The sequence below is a fragment of the Myxine glutinosa genome, chromosome 12, assembly GCF_964187855.1.
Source record: "Myxine glutinosa chromosome 12, kmMyxGlut1.1, whole genome shotgun sequence".
Taxonomy (NCBI): domain Eukaryota; kingdom Metazoa; phylum Chordata; class Myxini; order Myxiniformes; family Myxinidae; genus Myxine; species Myxine glutinosa.
Genome location: NC_136272.1, coordinates 81836779 through 81854562, shown reverse-complemented (window position 1 = coordinate 81854562; position 17784 = coordinate 81836779). Strand labels below are relative to the sequence as shown.

The 17784-nt window shown below is 44.1% G+C and overlaps 1 protein-coding gene across 1 annotated transcript in view; it reads right to left on the bottom strand.

Moving 5' to 3' along the window:
- The window catches only part of LOC137415953 (contactin-4-like), a 766344-nt gene that overhangs the window by 295327 nt on the left and 453233 nt on the right, over positions 1-17784 (bottom strand). The window contains exon 11 of the mRNA XM_078766054.1: positions 2838-2988. Coding sequence (XP_078622180.1) covers positions 2838-2988 — 151 coding nt within the window. The remainder of the gene's footprint in view (positions 1-2837; positions 2989-17784) is intronic.

Below are 17784 nucleotides of genomic sequence, written 5' to 3'. Positions count from 1 at the left end.
CAACCTCTATACAAGGGGAAAGGTGACTCTCTGGACTGTGGCTCGTATAGAGCGATAAAGTTATTTTTGCATGGACTGAAGTTATTGGAAAGGGTGTTGGAGAAGAGGATAAGGAAGAAAGTGAAGATGGACGAAATGCAGTTTGGATTTATGCCAGGAAGAGGAACGACAGACGCGCTTTATATTGTAAGGCAGTTGCAGGAGAAGTACATGGAGAACAGGAAGAAGTTGTTTCTTGGGTTTGTTGAACTGGAGAAAGCATTCGACAGGGTTCCACGTGAAGTAGTGACATGGACATTGAGGAAGTTAGGAGTGGAGGAATGGTTGATCAGAGTAGTGATGGCAATGTACGAGAGAGCGCACAGCTGCAAGGACAAAGGACAGGAACAGTGGTGAGTTTGAGGTGAAGATGGGAGTGCATCAGGGGTCAGTACTAAGTCCACTACTATTTGTAGCTGTGATGGATGTGCTGGCTCGGAATGTAAAGGAGGGTTTACCGTGGGAGTTGTTGTATGCAGATGATCTGGTGTTGATTGCGGAGAGTATGGATGGACTGAAGGAGAAGATTACAAGTGGAAGGAATGTATGGAGACAAAAGGTCTGAAGGTGAATAAAGGAAAGACGAAGGTGATGGCAAGTGGTAAAGCATGTGGTGAGGTGGAAAGAACTGGGAAGTGGCCATGTGCTGTGTGCAGGAAGGGTGTCAGAGTGAACTCCATTCAATGTACAATGTGCGCTGAGTGGGTTCATCAAAAATGTAGTGGTCTGAGAGGGTCATTAACCAGTGTGGCAGCTACATTCAAGTGTAAGGTGTGCACAGAGGGAGCTGCAGATGGAAGAAATGTTGAGTTGGATCTTGGAGACGGCGTGAAGCTGGAAGGTGTGAAAACATTTTGCTACCTAGGACACATGCTGAATGGAGGAGGTGGATTAGACTCGGCAACGGTTGCTGGAGTGAGATGTGCATGGAAGAAGTTTCGGGAAGTGAGTGGCGTGCTGATGAGGAGGGGAGTGTCGTTGAAGCTGAAGGGAAAGGTGTATGCTGCATGTGTGAGAAGTGTTATGATTTATGGGAGTGAGACATGGGTAATGAATGTAGAGCAGCAACGAAGTCTGAAAAGGGTGGAAATGCGAATGGTTCGGTGGATGTGTGGAGTATCGTTGAGAGAGAGGAAGACAAATGATGAATTGTGAAAGATGATGGGAATAGAGCCTGTGATTGATGCTGTGAAGAGGAACAGGTTGAGATGGTTTGTTCATGTGTTGAGGAAGGATGAAAGTGACTGGTTGAGAAGAGTGATGGAAATGAATGTCGAAGGAAGTTTCGGACAGGGAAGACCGAGAAAGACCTGGCTAAAGGTGGTGAACAGGAAATGTGGGCTAAGGAGGTTAGCAAGGGGAGATGTAGAAAATAGAGCAAAATGGAGAAGATTGCCATGGGGCCCGCAAGGCTAACCCCCGCTTTCGCAAGGAAAATGGCCTTAAAATGCCTGTTGTTGTTGTTGTTACAGTGTTGGATCTGCCGAAGCGGTTTATTGGCCTGCGATCATGCTGGGTGGTTTGCCATCTGTCTCCCAGCAGTAGTTAATTCAGGAATTTGGGATATGGCCATGGTGCTGGTGACAGCTCGCCCACTGTCTGCGTCGGATCTCTAACAACCACCAGCTAACACATGCAGACGGAACGCCCAGTTTGTCATCATCAGAGGGACGGCACACACATTGATGAATTGCACTGCCGGTGAAACACCGGGATGACAGTTTATAGCTGGGCTAAAATTCAAACCCAGGCTTAGATGCAACATAGTATTCGGGATATGAACCTAGGGTTGGAGCATGCGCAGTATGAACCTGGGTTCCAAGCATAATGAGCAGTTGGTTCACATAAAAAGGCCAAACAAGAGTGGTAACTGTATTTGAAAGCTGAAAATATAGGTCCATTGCTTGGGGGCGGTTAACAGGCTTATGGGAACAAAGCAACCCATTGGTGGAGTATGGCTGCCAAAATGCCCAATTTACTGCTGCAGTCACTGCCCCAAAAAAAAAAAACGGAATGGCATCAGTTCCACTTTTGGACATATCAAAATATAGTTGGCTTGAGGATAATTTTGGCCTGTTTGACGGTTCCATCTGAGCAAAGAGCTCGTGATGATGATATCTCAAGTTCAAATCAAATCTGAAGTATTGATCTTTCCAATAATCTCTTCATGGCCTTGAATTTCGCAAGATGTACACCACGTCTCCTTATGTCATTGTCCTTCATATAATTTGTCTGTGCAAGCTCCGAAGTAAGCCTTGGTTGTTGTTAAAAAAAAAAAAAGCCAACGTCATATGGAAACTTTTTCAGCAAATATTGTTTTACAAATCAATAAAATTGATGTTCATGAACAAATCTAAAATAACCCATGTTAATCAGTTTGCCCTCATCCCCATCCCAAAAAAATGAAAATCATATTTGAATGACACAATCTTTCAGAGGCATTGTCTTGTTAGCTTCTCAACCTTTTCCCAGATAACTTCTGAACTACTTTATTCACATGGAATAAGTGAAAAAAAAATGGAATGAAGAAGTATGAGCTGATGCTGATGCGTATGTGGACATGTAGAACAATGGATGGAATCACCAGGATGTTGATCGAAGTATGCCTGCTACCTGCCATGGGAAGGCTTGCTACCTGCCAAGGAGGCTTCTCACAGTGGCTAGCATGCCAATGCTCTGTCGATTACATCCATTATTTTTAATGCTCTAATATTATGTCACTTTACCCTTTTTGACAGCTACAACTCGAGTACAAAGCTCTTCAAATAGTAACAACTGTTCATGCAGAATTTCCTCACCTGTTACCAGCATCCAGCTTCAATCCATCCTTTGTCCATGTAAAATTAGGCTTGGGCCAGGCTTTAGGCTCACACGAGATCCGAGCCTCACCCCCTCTTGCTGCGGGTGTCTCCCGCTTCAAAGGACTTTTTCCAAAGTCAGGAGCAGAAGCTGAGAAAGATTAATGCAATGTTAGAGGTGTAGACACAGCTTCGCAAAGCATACCCTCTCATCATTCGGGAATTCATATTGATATGTACCGATAAATGATTCGACCTCCCTAACATTGTATTTATGGCATTAGTCAAAGTGGCCATTTTACTACTGCACCTATGTTGTACATTCTTTCAAAAAATTCTTCAATGTGAACAATACAACTTACACTCCTGTGAGATTATAACTAGAGCTTCAAGGGAAGCAGAACTCAACTGAACTAGTCAAGTTAAAAAGATTTTTGTCAATTTCTATATATACATTTCACTTCCGTAAATGTTGTGTTCTTTTCTTTCTCAGTTTCAGCATCCTAAATTCTTGTGCTTTTCTTAAGAGCTGAAAAAAATATGCTGGCCTATGGCGGCCATTATGTGACAAATCGGGTTGACATGCGATAGCAACCTACCTTGTGTGGTAAGAGTCTCACACACCAAGTTTGATCAAAATCCATAAACATTTGTGGACGTTAAAGTCTTAACATCGTTTCGGAGCTGAAAACAATATGGCGGCCTATGGCGGCCATTTTGTGATGGATCGGGTGGGAATGCAATAGCAACCTACCTTGTGTGGTACGGGTTAAACATTCTAAGTTTGATCAAAATCTGTTAATATTTGTGGACGCTAGAGTGTTAACGTCGTTTTCATGACCAAAAACAAAATGGTCGCCTAAGTCCGCCATTTTTCAACGGATCGGGCTGAAATGTAATACCAATCTGGTCCTTGGGGTAAGGATGCTGCATGTCAAGTTTGATCAGAATCGGTTGATATTTGTGGATGCTGGAGTGTTAACGTCGAAAAGTTAACGGACGACAGACGACAGACGATGACGACGACAGACGACAGACGATGACGATGACAGATGCCGGAGACGACAGACGCCAGACAACTCCAGTTGAGTTTAAAATAATGATGTGTATTTGACCAGGATTTGATTATGAATATGGTGGTTGCAATATTGCTGAAGAATGGTTATGTCACCAGAGCAGTTCTTCTGTAGATTAACGTAGAAGTTTTGAACTTGCCTGGTATTTTGACACAAAATAGCCTAGATTTTCGGGAAAGTATAACATATTGTAATTGTTATGAGCTGCGCATGACTTGATGGCTGAGACAATTTGACAGCTGAGATTCAACACAATAGCACACATGAACAGTGGCTCATGTAATAATGATTTTGGGTCTTTTGACTGCATCTGCAAATCATTGGGAGTATGTTGGCATTATATAGATACCCAAAAACTACAATGGGCAGTACAATGACCCAAAATACTTTATGAATGTGACTAATTTTACATTCAAGCGGTATCACCATTCGTGTGTGTGTGTGTGTGTGTGTGTGTGTGTGTGTGTGTGTGTGTGTGTGTGTGTGTGTGTGTGTGTGTGTGTGTGTGTGTGTGTGTGTGTGTGTGTGTGTGTGTGTGCGTTAGAGATATATCTCATCTAGAAATTTAATAAACAGGAATAAATTCTTGCATGGGGCTATGAACGTATTCTGACTCAACCCAGGACTCAAGAAGGGTGTCTTGTGTTTTTAATAAAGGCGTTGCTGGTCACCACCATATTTTAAAATATTACACTGCCTTGTACAACCAAAAAGCTTTATTAACACTTTGCTTCAATTGAAAAATAAAGGCAGATGCCTGCTACTAACTTGATATTTGCTTTACTAGTGAGGTACCCGTGCTATGCACGGGTGGGAGGCCAGAAGCAAACAGACAATGCAGAAACAGTGAATGGTAAAGCATGAAACCAATAAATTCCACATTCCTGTAGCACCTTCAGTCACATGTCAGACATGGACAGCAAGTTCGTGAAGGACTTACATGAAAAACGTACCCATTCGCAAACAAACAGGTACGTTTGTTCCATACCCAGTCAATGGCGAATCTGCATATGGCGATCCGCAAATTCACGTTTAGAAAGTAGAAACTGTCACGGCATTTCGTCATTCACTTGAACTCAATATCTCTTTTTTCATTCCAAACAGCATAACTCCAATCACAAACGAAATAACATTAATATAAAAAATTAACTTTAAACAACATTCGTGACAAATAAATATTTAAATCCTGATGTGAAGTTCGGTACGGTTGGGTGAACACAATTACGAATTCAAAATCGTACTTGTATTCACTCAATTCCAATCATCAATTGATACTTTAACAAAACGATTAACACGATTAACGTTTAACCATTTAACATTACGATTCAATGACGGTTGTATTTGGATATTATCAAACCCGCGCATTGACGTCATCTGTCCACTTCCGCATTCGCGGTAGGTTCATAATTGTCATCAAAATCTAAACAGTATTTGTAGAATTTCAATAAAAGCTACATCACTGTTCATAACGGTAAATATTATTCCATTGTGTTTGGAAAAACTGGAAAATTGGAAAACTTGGAAAAATTTGAAAAACTGGAAAAACAATATAGCCTATTTTACTCCCAGTCGTCCCAGGAATACCCACCCAAAATATCGTTGCGATCGGTTGAGCCGTTTTTGCGGTACCTTCGAACGGACGGACGGACATTTGGTGAATTATAGTAAGATACTTGTAATGTAATTTTAAAAGACCCTGCCTATGTAATGGGGCTTTGATTGTTTTGCTTCTGGTATGGGAGACTTTGGTCAACCCACATGCTTTAAAATGAATTTGCTTTCAAACTTGGTAATCTTTTAAACTGTTATACGAAGGAATAACCATTTATATATATTTAGTATAATCACTTTGTTTTAAAATTGTTGCCCTATAACGGAAATTCTCTCTTTCTCTTTCTTTCTAGGTCTCCAAAGCCTTTAAGGGGAAGGGGACGATAGAGCTATTTGCCTATCGTTTGCGATCCACCGACCACGCTTCATAGAGGAGGGGCTTGGAGCACCCCATTGCACGAGTGAGTTCCCTTGACGGAAGAGGTATCACCATCACCATCACCATCACCATCATATAAATAAATGAATATATATATAGTGTTAGGTGGAAGGGGAATCCATATTGTGGTCAGACTACGTGCAGTATGGAGGGTGTGACCACATAGCTTAGATTTACACCTCTATCAGGGAAAGTGTCAGAGCCAACTCATCTTGTTAAACATGCACAGAGGTGGTGATGAGTCTGAACTCTAAAGCACAAAGAGTAAGATTGTATTGTGTAAATCCTCCTGTTTCAGTTGAGGCCAGGTGGAAGGCTTGGGCATGAAGGCAAATGGAAAGTGCTTCGCATGTTTAAAAAGAAACAGCATGAACTATTTTGCCAACACACAACAAATCATGGTGGCAAGGTTGGCTGTAGAGCCTTGGAGAGTAGGGGAAGACTTCGGACCAACCCATAGGGTGGAATGGCCCAGAAGATGGCACTGCCAACAATCAGTGGGCAGCCAATGAAAGGGAACCGGCATGCGTGAAAGCTGTCCCAAAGTTTACGAGGTCTGTGGCCGCTGTGAGTGTGGCATTTGGAGCTGGGCATTGAAGAGAGTAACATCTCACTCTCTCTCTCGGCTTACATCACTCGACACGAAAGGGCTGAGAGGAGAATTGGGTGGACATCGCCCTGCATCACCATTATGCCTCTTATCCTTTGGGCCCCATCTGAGCCACACTGCAGCCACAACAATCGTGGTGCTGCAGCCATAACCAGTTCTTACCTTCAAAATAAAGTCATCGCCTGCCACTTTGTTCTTTGTTGTGTGAATCTGGTTCTTCTTGTGGAGATGCTCGATATATGCTTCCATGTCTCATTTATTAAGCTATGTGGGGTATACTGTATGTTAATACTTCTACACTGCATTTGTACAGCTCTGCATTTATATTATCCGCCCCTGGTGCCTTCTGGTTATTCAGACTTTTGATAGCATCTTGTACTTCCGACTGTTTCATTGTCAATTGGTAGATTCCTTCCTGTCTGTTCTTCTATCTCATCTTCTTTGTCATTGTTCACTCTATTCAAAACCTCCTTGGAGTGTTCTGCCAATCTTTTTATCTGCCTCCTCGCTGAAGGAAGTACATTTCCTTCTTTTTCTGTTACTGGCTTGTCCCCTCCACTTCTGTATATGGTTAATTCTCTGGATATCTTATAAATTGTTGCCATTTCTCCCTTCTCAGCTGATGTCTCTGCTTCTTTCCCCATTCTCTCTGTAATTTATTTTATCCTCCATGCAGATTTCTTTACAGCTTTATCTTGATTATCCTATTTATTTTGCAGTCCTTTATCCTCTGTCTTTTGCAACCTTCTAGGTTCATTTCATCTTCTTCTTATGCTCAATTAGATTCCCTGTTTGGGTGGAAATCCATGGTTTATTTTTAGTTTTCCAAACTCCAATCGCTTTATCTGCAGCTTATCTGTACACATCATTAATCAATTTACAAGCTTCATCTATCACTTAAAAGTCAGTGCCATTTCCTTCCTCGAATGCAGCAAATCGGTTCTGTACTTCTTTGTTGTATTTCTCCCACATTCCCCCATCTCTGAGCTTATCTACATCAAATCTCTTCCACCGTTGACCTCCAATTTCAGTTCCAGATGTGAAATAAGTATTTTATGATTACCAAAGATGTCTGCTCCTCTTTGAACTCTTACATCTGCCAATGATCTTTTCTACATCCCTCTTATCATGAAATGATCAATCTGATTGTTGGTCCTCTTCTCAGGTGGTATTCTAGTTGATTTATGCAGGTTTTTATGTGAAGATACGGTGCCTCCAATGTAAAGCCTGTTTATATTACAGAACTCTACTTATCGTTCCCGATTTTCATTCCACACTCCAAATCCATGCTTCCCCATGGTGTGTTCATGTCCTTCATTATCCTCTACCACCTTTGCATTAAGGCCTCACATTATAAATGGCAATATTCTGTGAAGCAAAAATTCCATTTCTGAAGGACCTCACTTCTGTGTCTCCCAGCCTTTTCCTTTATCTGTTCCAAGGGGGTGGGCTGAAGCATGCTTGGTTCACCAAGCTCAGTGTCTCCGCTGCAGCCCTGGGCATTATATTTAGCCACCAAAGCGAACACAAACATGCAGGAGTAATATAAAATGATTGTTTCTTTTGATGTTACGGATAATTACAACCGACACAGAAGGTGGACGGAGGTTGTGTTTTCACCCCTGTCTGTTTTTAAGCAGGATATCTCAAAGTTATGGACAGATTTGGGCAAAATTTGGTGGACCAGTTGGGTGTGCGACACGACAAAATCATTATATTTTGGTGAAGATATGGATCAAGAAATGAAAATTAAAAAAAAAATTGAAAGTGATGTTTCACCCATGAGAGTGTAATGTATGTTTGAAGTGCTGCAATTCAGAAGCAACTACATTGTTGTTATTGTTGTTGGTTGTTGTCCCGGGGGACCCAGAAAAATAAACAGACTTCCGGGTAACGGATGGCCTAACATTGGAGTCCTACTTATGTTACATGATGTCAGAAATAAATCTGCAAATAACTCCGTCCATCTGTGCCATCTGAATCTGGTATCTGAGATACATAAACTATGGCATCCGTTAACTTTGAGTACCCCACAATTGACGGGGATTTGGCTTCGTTATATCAGGAATTTGGCTTCGTTATATCAGGAATTTGTTCGATTTCCACATTGGATTTGTGTGTGACGGTCCATTGGCCGATCTGCCTGCCAAACGCAAGGCGGGCTGGCTTGGAACATGGATCGCCTTGGATCGGAGAACAAGGACGAGAGATACACAAGACTTTTGAGTGAACTGAAGGTGAGAAGGATGATCCCAACAAAGTTTTGGACAAATTTGATTTGTATATTCGTCCACGAAAAAACAAGCGCATCGTGAGGCATCGGCTGTTCAAAAGAAAACAAAGCTCCGAGGAATCTTTCGACAACTTTGTTAAGGACTTGGTCTCGTTCTCTTGGACTGCGAGTATGTGCAACCTGAAGATGTGCTCATGTATGCGATCATCCAAGGTGTGTACAAGGAGAAGGTCCAGGAATGCCTGCTGGACAGAGGAGAGGAACTTACACTGGCCAAAGCTCTTCAAGTGGGTCAGCAAGATGAACTTTCAAAGACTCAAATTCACATTGCCCATGATGAGGACACATGTGTAGCTGCTGTATACTACAAACAAGCGAGGCCGAAACCACAATCTAACCCAGCGCAACTACCGCCATCGCGCAGGAGACCAACCCCGAATAGATCCCGCCTCAAGGACAGATGCCAACGCTGTAGTGAAGATCCTAACCATACATGGCATCATAGTGAATGTCCAGTAATTGGATCCACATGCTCTTAATGCAAGAAACCGAATCATTGGCTTGCAGCTTGCTATTGACGTGCTGGCATACATTCGGTTGAAACTCAGTTGGACAGTGCTTATGCTGATACAACCGAGTATATGGATGAAACTCATGGGAACATTCTGCGGATCAGTGCACTGCAGACAATGGCTGCGTCATCTGGTGATAAATGGAGGCAATCTCTCTTGGTATCAGGAAGGCAAGTGACCTTCAGAATTTATACCGGAGCTCGCTGCAACACAATGACACGATCTGATTATCAGCGTCTCACTAACACTGGTGAACTCAGTAAATCAGCCAAGGTATTGTGTGCCTACTCTAATCACAGGATAAAACCCATCACAGCCATAGATATTCCTGTTCAGTACCGTGGCAACACAGTCACCACAACGTTTGAAGTGGTTGCTCTCCCACAGGAAAACATAATATCCGGAGATACAGCTGAAGTTCTGGGTCTGATCATCAGACTTAATTATCTTTGAGCTGAGGTGGACCCCGGTGACGTTATTACTGAGCTGAAGGAGTATCCGGATCTAGTGTGAACTACTGGAACCCTGTCAGGAATGTATATAATTAAAATGCAATCTGGTGCGAAGGGAGTAGTACACGCTTCGTGGTGACAACCAGCTTCCCTCTCGTCACCTATTAAAACACGACTGGAGGAGATGGAATCCGATGAATACATTGCCAAAGTTAATTTACCAAATGAATGGGTCAGCTCAATGGTGGTTTCTCTTAGAAATGTCAAACTGAGAATCTGTCTTGATCCGTCTGATCTGAACGAGGTCATTAAGAGGGAGCACCATGCCATGTGCATTGTTGAGGAGGTCGTTGTAAGTATACCAAATGCTAAGGTGTTCTCAGTGCTTGAGGAAAGTCAGGATTCCTACAAATCAAACTGGACGAGGAATCATCTTATCTGACATGTTTCAATGCACCGTTCGGTAGGTATCGGTGGCTTCGTCTTCCCTTTGGATTGAAATGTGCACCTGAAAATTTTCAGGGGATTATGGACCAGATGATTGAAGACATTGATGGAGCTTTCGCAATCATGGATGACATTCTTGTAGCTGGTCCAGAAGTGGAGTTGAATCCTGAATGGATTTCGAATCCTGGCATTTCGAATGGCATGATCGAATCCTGAAAAAGGTCATTGAGAGAGTAACAAATTACAATCTGAAGTTGAATCTGCAGAAGTGTAAAATTCGCCAGTCACGGGTACAGTACATAGGACATGCACTGTCTGCTGATGGATTATATCCTGATCCGACCAAAGTAGAGGCAGTGCACAGTATGCCGATTCAGACCGATAGAGAAGCTGAGACGTTTGTCGGATTTATCATGTGTCTGTCAAAGTTCATCCCTCGTTTCAGTGAAGAGTTAGCTCCACTCTGAGAGCTGCTGAAATCGGACGTTGAATATCAATGGCAACCAGCTCAAGCGAGAGCATTTGAGAGACTGAAGGAACTTTGCTGTCATCCACCTGTTCTTGCATACTATGATGTCAACAAACCAGTCGAGATTCACCATGATGCCAGCCGAAGTGGACGGTGCAGTTCTCATCCAGGAAAACCGACCCATTGCATACAGTTCCAGGACTCTCATAGAGACAGACACATGGTATGCACAAATAGAGAAGGATATGCTATCCATAGTCCATGCCTGCAAGAAGTTTCACTGTTATATATTTGGGAAAACAGTCACCGTCTACAATGACCATAATCCTCTGGAAATGATCGCCAGGAAGCCATTGCTGTCCGCTCTGATGAGACAACAGAGCATGCTACTACGATTGCAATGGTATGATCTCAACATTCGGAACAGAAGAGAGGAGGATATGCAGCTTCCAGATACCTTTTCTAGAGCCTACCTGCCAGATACTCGTCGGAACTGGACAACTTGGAGCATATTTTAATGTTGGACTTTCTAACTATCTCTGACGAGAGGTATTCGGATCTTCAAAAAGCTACTCAGTCAGAACTCACTCAGTTACAGTGCATGATTCTTGATGGATGGCCAGACACCAGGCAAGGTGTATCACCCTGTCTTCACTATACTGGGATTCCCAGAGTGAACTTTCAGTTATGGATGGTATCCTATACAAAGGCATGCGAATTGTCAACCCACCTACTCTGAGACCCCGCATGTTGAGCCTGATTCACGAATCACATCTCGGAATCGTCAAGTGTAAGCAACGAGCTAGGGAGGTTCTATACTGGCCCTCCATGAATGTGGACATTGAGCAAACTGGTCAGAACTGTTCCAAGTGTGCAGACTATAAAAATCGCCTGCATGCTGAGCTCCTGAAACCAACTCCTACACCAGTTATTTATTTTTTTATTTTTTAAATACAGAATCAAGGCTCGTGTAAGAGCTAACACATTGAACAAGAAAACATGCACAGACACACAAAACATGTAATGAAGGGAGTGGGAGACAAAAGGGGGAGAGAGGGAAGCACACAAGCACAACAACAGAAGAGAACAGGGACGCTGGTAGATCTCTGGAAGGGGGAGGGCTGGGGAGGAGGGAGGGGTACATGGTACAAAGCAAATGAACACTTCTAGGAACCCCAGGAAAGAAGCTGGGGATTGAAAGAGGCGGATTTGCGACGTTTTAATGGGAGTAGAAAAGATCAAGGTTTTGGTTGGGGGAAGATAAGAGATGGTGGTGAACAGATGTTTTAAAGACCTGGAGGGAGGCGAGAGTGTGGGAGTTTGTTCCAGAAGCAGGAGAAAAGAGGAATGAAGAAGTGAACGTGAGCAGAGAGCCTTGATTTTGGCAGTTTCACCAGAAGAGGGATGCTGGCAGATCTTGTGTGTCCTGCAGGAATATTTGGGGGACAGAGCACAGACAGAGCAGGGGGAGCAAGGCCGAAGAGGAGTCGGTAGAAGACAGAAAGACCACCTACCTGCCTGCAGTGAGAAAGAGAAAGGCCCTCAGAATCAGCTTCATCGTGGGAGATTCCAATGATACTGAATGCTTTGGTTTCAACCACGTGAAGCCGAGCTAGGTGTGAGGCAGGAGCACCAGCCCAGAGGGGAGAGCAGTATTCCATTGAGCTGCGGATGAAAGCTTTGTATGTGGTGAGGAGCTCAGAAGTGCCCAGAAAGGACCTCGCACGACGGAGGATGCCCAGTTCGCGACTGGCTTTGGAGGCCAGCTTGGAAATGTGGTTTTCCCAGGAAAGATCATCGCAGACATTGAGACCCAAAAGCTTGAGTGACAGAACTTATTCAAGAGGATTGTTCATAAAGTAGATGGGAGGGTTGTCCAGACAGTCTTTTGAGAGAGACAAAGTGAGAGTGTGAGATTTGTCAGGATTGAAGGACATGTTCCACTTGTTTGGCCAGTTTGTGATATTGTCCAGGTCTGCAGAGGGTGAAGAGGCTGCTGCCTGCCTATCTGAGGGTTGGGATATGGAGTGAAAGAGAGTGGAGTCATCAGCAAAAAGATAGAGAGGATTTTCCAGAGAGTCAGAGAGATCATTAATGACAATCAGAAAAAGCACAGGGCCCAGAACACTGCCTTGAGTAACTCCAGCCTGAACAGGAAGGGGAGAAGAGAGAATTCCATTCAGGGCCACACGTTGACTGCGACCAGAAAGGAAGTCTGCAAGCCATGCGTGGAGGTTTCCATGGATACCATACGAGGAGAGTTTGTTGAGCAGGGCGGGGTGCCAGACCGTATCGTAGGCACGAGATATGTCAAAGGAGACAGCTCTGATTTCCTGTTTCGCATTGAGGACCTCCAGCAGTTGATTTGAGACAGCAGTTGGCTCCAGTTGAGACAGCAGAAGCAGCATGTCCAGAGTATAATGACCTTGGTCTGAATCCAAATTGATGATCCGACATAAAGCCATTAGAGAAGAGGAAGGATTTGATATCCAAAGCAATGATGGATTCCATGACCTTGCTGATTATTGGGAGCAGGCTGATTGGTCTGTAGTTGCAAGGATCTGTTTTTGCACCTTTATTGTGCAATGCGGTAATGTTGCCTGATTTCCAAGCAGATGGCAGGTGACCTTGAGCAAAATAGAGGGTGAAGATAATTGAGAGAGGGTGTGAAAGAGCGGCAGAGCAGGATTTTAGGACCCGTGGGCTGATGCCGTCTGGTCCAGTTGCAGAATCATAGAGTCGAGGTTTGACAGAAACTTCTCCACCTTGTCAGGAGAGAAGGACACAGAGTCCAAGAGCAGCTGGGTTCAACTGGGTAAGGTGGGTACATAGAGAGATGGGTTTGGGACACAGGATTTTGAGGCAAACAGAAAGTTGAGGCATTTGTTGAACTCCAGTTCTACCTTGGAGTGAAATTGGGACAGATCTGTTCCAGTTTGATGCCAAGACATACATGATAACGGTTGACTATTACTTCAGATTCATTGAAGTGGATGAAGTGAAGGATTTACGCTGTAGTACAACTCTTGAGCAACTGAAAGCACAGTTCAGTCAACATGGTCTACCAGAGACTCCACGGAGTGATAATGGGACTATGTACAACTCGCAACTTGTGAGAAAATTGTGCAAAGATCACGGAATCATTCTTAGAACGTCTAGTCAAAGATATCCACGTTCAAATGGAGAAGTCGAGAAGGCTGGACAAATTGTGAAACCACTCTGGCGAAAATCTAGAGACAAGCACCTGACCTTGCTGGATAATTATCGGACAACACCATTGGAAGGCATTCACCTATCGCTGGCTCAACTACTGATGGGAAGACGTCCAAGGAAAACCCTTCCCATTGCCGAAGGTCTTCTGGTGCCGATAGCTTATGACCGTGATGCTGTGAAAAAACACTTCGACATGGAAAAAGCGAAACAGAAGTTATACCATGATCGTCACACGCTCAAAGATCTTCCACCATTACATCCGAATGATTAAGTTAGAATGGAGTCTCCTCCGGGTTCCAAACGGTGGATACCAGCTGTGATTGTGAAGCAGCATTCCGAGCCACATTCGTGTTCGGTCCCGAGAAATGGGTGATACTTATCGCCGTAACCTTCAACATTTACATAAGAGCACCGGTGTAGTCAATGAGGGTGCTGCCCTCGATCGGTCTTTCGTTGATACTGATAACGTTACCAGTGAGGTCCATGATGGCTCAAGCTGTTTGTCAGACTTGAAGCCTCCAGCTTGTGATACTGCACGTTCTGTAGATCTGGATGAGCCTGGCAGAGCAGTCACCCAGCCAGTGTCTACAGATCGCTCAGTTACCTCGTGCGTAACTCGTACACTAAGTGGTCATATCAATCGTAAACCAGACAGACTCGACTTATAGCGAACTATAAATATTGCCCTTACCAATATTGGATGTTTGCTAACACTGAGTTGGATTTGATTGATTTTTTTTTTTGCCATGTAATGCGCATTTACGAGTTTGCTCTGTTGTTTCTGGTGGTTTTGGACTAAGTTGGACTTTGCAAGCGATCTATGCTTCTAATTTTCTTACTGTATTGGTTTGCATCCATACTATTTGTTCATGTAACAATAACTTGGTCACTGCACTTTTCCATCTTGAAGGGAAAGATGTAATGCATGTTTGAAGTGCCTGCAATTCAGAAGCAACTACATTGTTGTTGGTTATTGTTGTTGGTTGTCCCGAGGGACCCAGAAAAATAAACAGACTTCCTGTGTGTACCGAAGGCCTAGGGTGTACCGGGCCAAAAATGATATATCTCAGGATATCTCAAAAAGTTATGGACATATTATGACAACACCTGGTGGATAAATTTGGAAGGTGATAAGAACAAGCCGATTAGATGTTGGTGTGTGGCAAAGATGAATGGTCCAGATACAGATCCTGACTATTAGTGGGATACGAAATGTAAATTGTTCAACCTGGTTGAGGTATTCACTCTACTGAGTGTCATTCTACTTCATTTTGGCAATCACATCTGTATTTTGAGGATTTTAGAATATATGGCCTTGTAACCCGGTGTGTACCCTGGTTAGAATAGGTACACCGTATCCCTGCGGTTTGTAGGAGGCGACTAAGAGCGTTGGCGTCAGGAAGGGCATCCGGCCATGAAAACATTGCCTCAAAAAGAGAACCATGACAATTACAACTACATATGGGCAGGGTACAGCCCGAAGTGGAGATCGGTTTCTGAGGTTTGGGACATGGAATGTAGGGACAATGACAGGGAGATCAGGAGAAGTGGTGGAAGTATTGATCAGAAGAAGAGTGGACATATGTTGTGTGCGAGATGGAAGGGAAGTGGTGTGAGAATGGTGAAGGATAGGCAGGGACAGAAATACAAGTTTGTGTGGCAAGGGTGCCCGGAGGGCATGAATGGTGTTGGTGTCCTGTTTTCTGAGGAGTTTGTAGACAGTGTGGTGAGTGTGACGAGAGTGAGTGATAGGTTGATGATGGTGAAAATGATGATTGGAAAGCTCTTGGTGAACGTCATCTCGGGATATGCTCCGAAGTTTGGTCGGAGCGATGAAGAGAAGGACAAGTTCTGGTGTGCGATGGAGAAGCTGATGGAAAACGTGAAAGATGAGGAAGTTGTTGTGGTAGGAGGAGACGTAAATGGACATGTGGGAAGGAGCATGGACGGTTTTGAGGGAGTTCATGGGGGTTACGGATATGGTGTGAGAAATGGAGAAGGTGAAAGGATTTTGGAGTGTGCTGATAGAGCTGATTTGTTGATTTGTAATACTCAGTTCCAGAAAGAGGATAATAAGCTTGTTACATACACGTCAGGTGGGTCGACGACAACCATTGACTACCTGATGGTGCGTAGGCGAGATAGGGGGCACCTCCGGGACACAAAGGTGATCCCTGGGGAGGAGGCTGTTTCACAGCACCACTTGGTTGTCTGCGACATAAGGGTGAAAGGTGCGAGGAGAGCTCGGCGGGTGAAGTACCAACCGAGAATGAAGGTGTGGAGGTTGAAAGAGGTGACAGTAAGGGAGGCATTAAAAGATAGGCTGAGTAGGGTAGAGGATGATGTGGTTGAGCTTGAACGTGGTTGGATGTCAATGAAAGATAGTCTGTTGGGAGCCGTTGGTAAGGTATGTGGATGGACAAAAGGACCACCGAGGCACTCGAAAACATGGTGGTGGGATGAGGAAGTTGGAAAGAGGATTGACGAGAAGAGGAAGAAGTTCAAGGAGTGGCAGAAGGCGAAGCGTACGGGAGCAGAAAAAGCAGAGCATGAAAGTTATAAGGCAGCCAAGAAGGCTGCAAAGAAAGAGGTAGCAAAGGCGCAGGAGGCATGGAGGAAAATGTTCGGAGAAAGCTTGGATTCGGAATAGGGTCAGAGAGCAGTATTCAGGATTGCAAAGCAGATAGCGAAAGAGAGGTGTGATGTGATGGGGGTGAGTTGCTTGAAGGATGAAGTGGGACAAATCGTTGTGGACCCAGATGGAATTAAAGGAAGATGGAAAAGATATATGGAAATGCTGTTGAAAACAGAGAATGAATGGGATGGCAACATAGAGAGTAACCCAGTTTTAGGACCGGCAGAGAAGATAACTGAGAAGGAAGTTGAGGAAGCGATAAAAGTAATGAAGAGTAGAAAAGTGGGAGGGCTGACGGGAGTTGTGGGAGATATGTTGAAGGCAGCAGGAAGTTGGGGTGTGAAGAGAATGACAGAGATCTGTAATCTGGTGGTGAAAGAAGGCCGCATTCCAGTGGATTGGGAACTGAGTACCCTCGTCCCTCTATACAAGGGGAAAGGTGACCCTCTGGAGTGTGGCTCGTACTGAGCGATAAAGTTATTGGAGCATGGAATGAAGGTATTGGAAAGGGTGTTGGAGAGGAGGATAAGGAAGAAGGTGAAGATCGACGAAATGCAGTTTGGATTTATGCCAGGAAGAGGAACGACAGACGTGCTCTTTATTGTGAGGCAGTTGCAGGAGAAGTACATGGAGAAGAGGAAGAAGTTGTTTCTTGTGTTTGTTGATCTGGAGAAAGCATTCGATAGGGTTCCACGCGATGTCTTGACATGGGCATTGAGGAAGTTGGGAGTGGAGGAATGGTTGATCAGAGTAGTGATGGCAATGTACAAAAGAGCGCACACAGCTGTAAGGACAAAGGACGGGAACAGTGGTGAGTTTGAGGTGAAGGTCGGAGTGCAGCAGGGGTCGGTACTAAGTCCACTACTATTTGTAGCTGTGATGGAGGTTTTGGCTCAGAACGTAAAGGAGGGTTTGCCGTGGGAGTTGTTGTATGCAGATGATCTGGTGTTGATTGCGGAGTGTATGGATGGACTGAAGGAAAAGATGAACAAGTGTAAGGAATGTATGGAGACAAAAGGTCTGAAGGTGAATATAGGAAAGACGAAGGTGATGGCAAGTGGTAAAGCATGTGGTGAGGTGGAAAGAACTGGAAAGTGGCCATGTACTGTGTGCAGGAAGGGTGTCGGAGTGAACTCCATTCAAAGTACAATGTGCGCTGAGTGGGTTCATCAAAAATGTAGTGGTCTGAGAGGGTCATTAACCAGTGTGGCAGCTACATTCAAATGTAAGGTGTGCACAGAGGGAGCTGC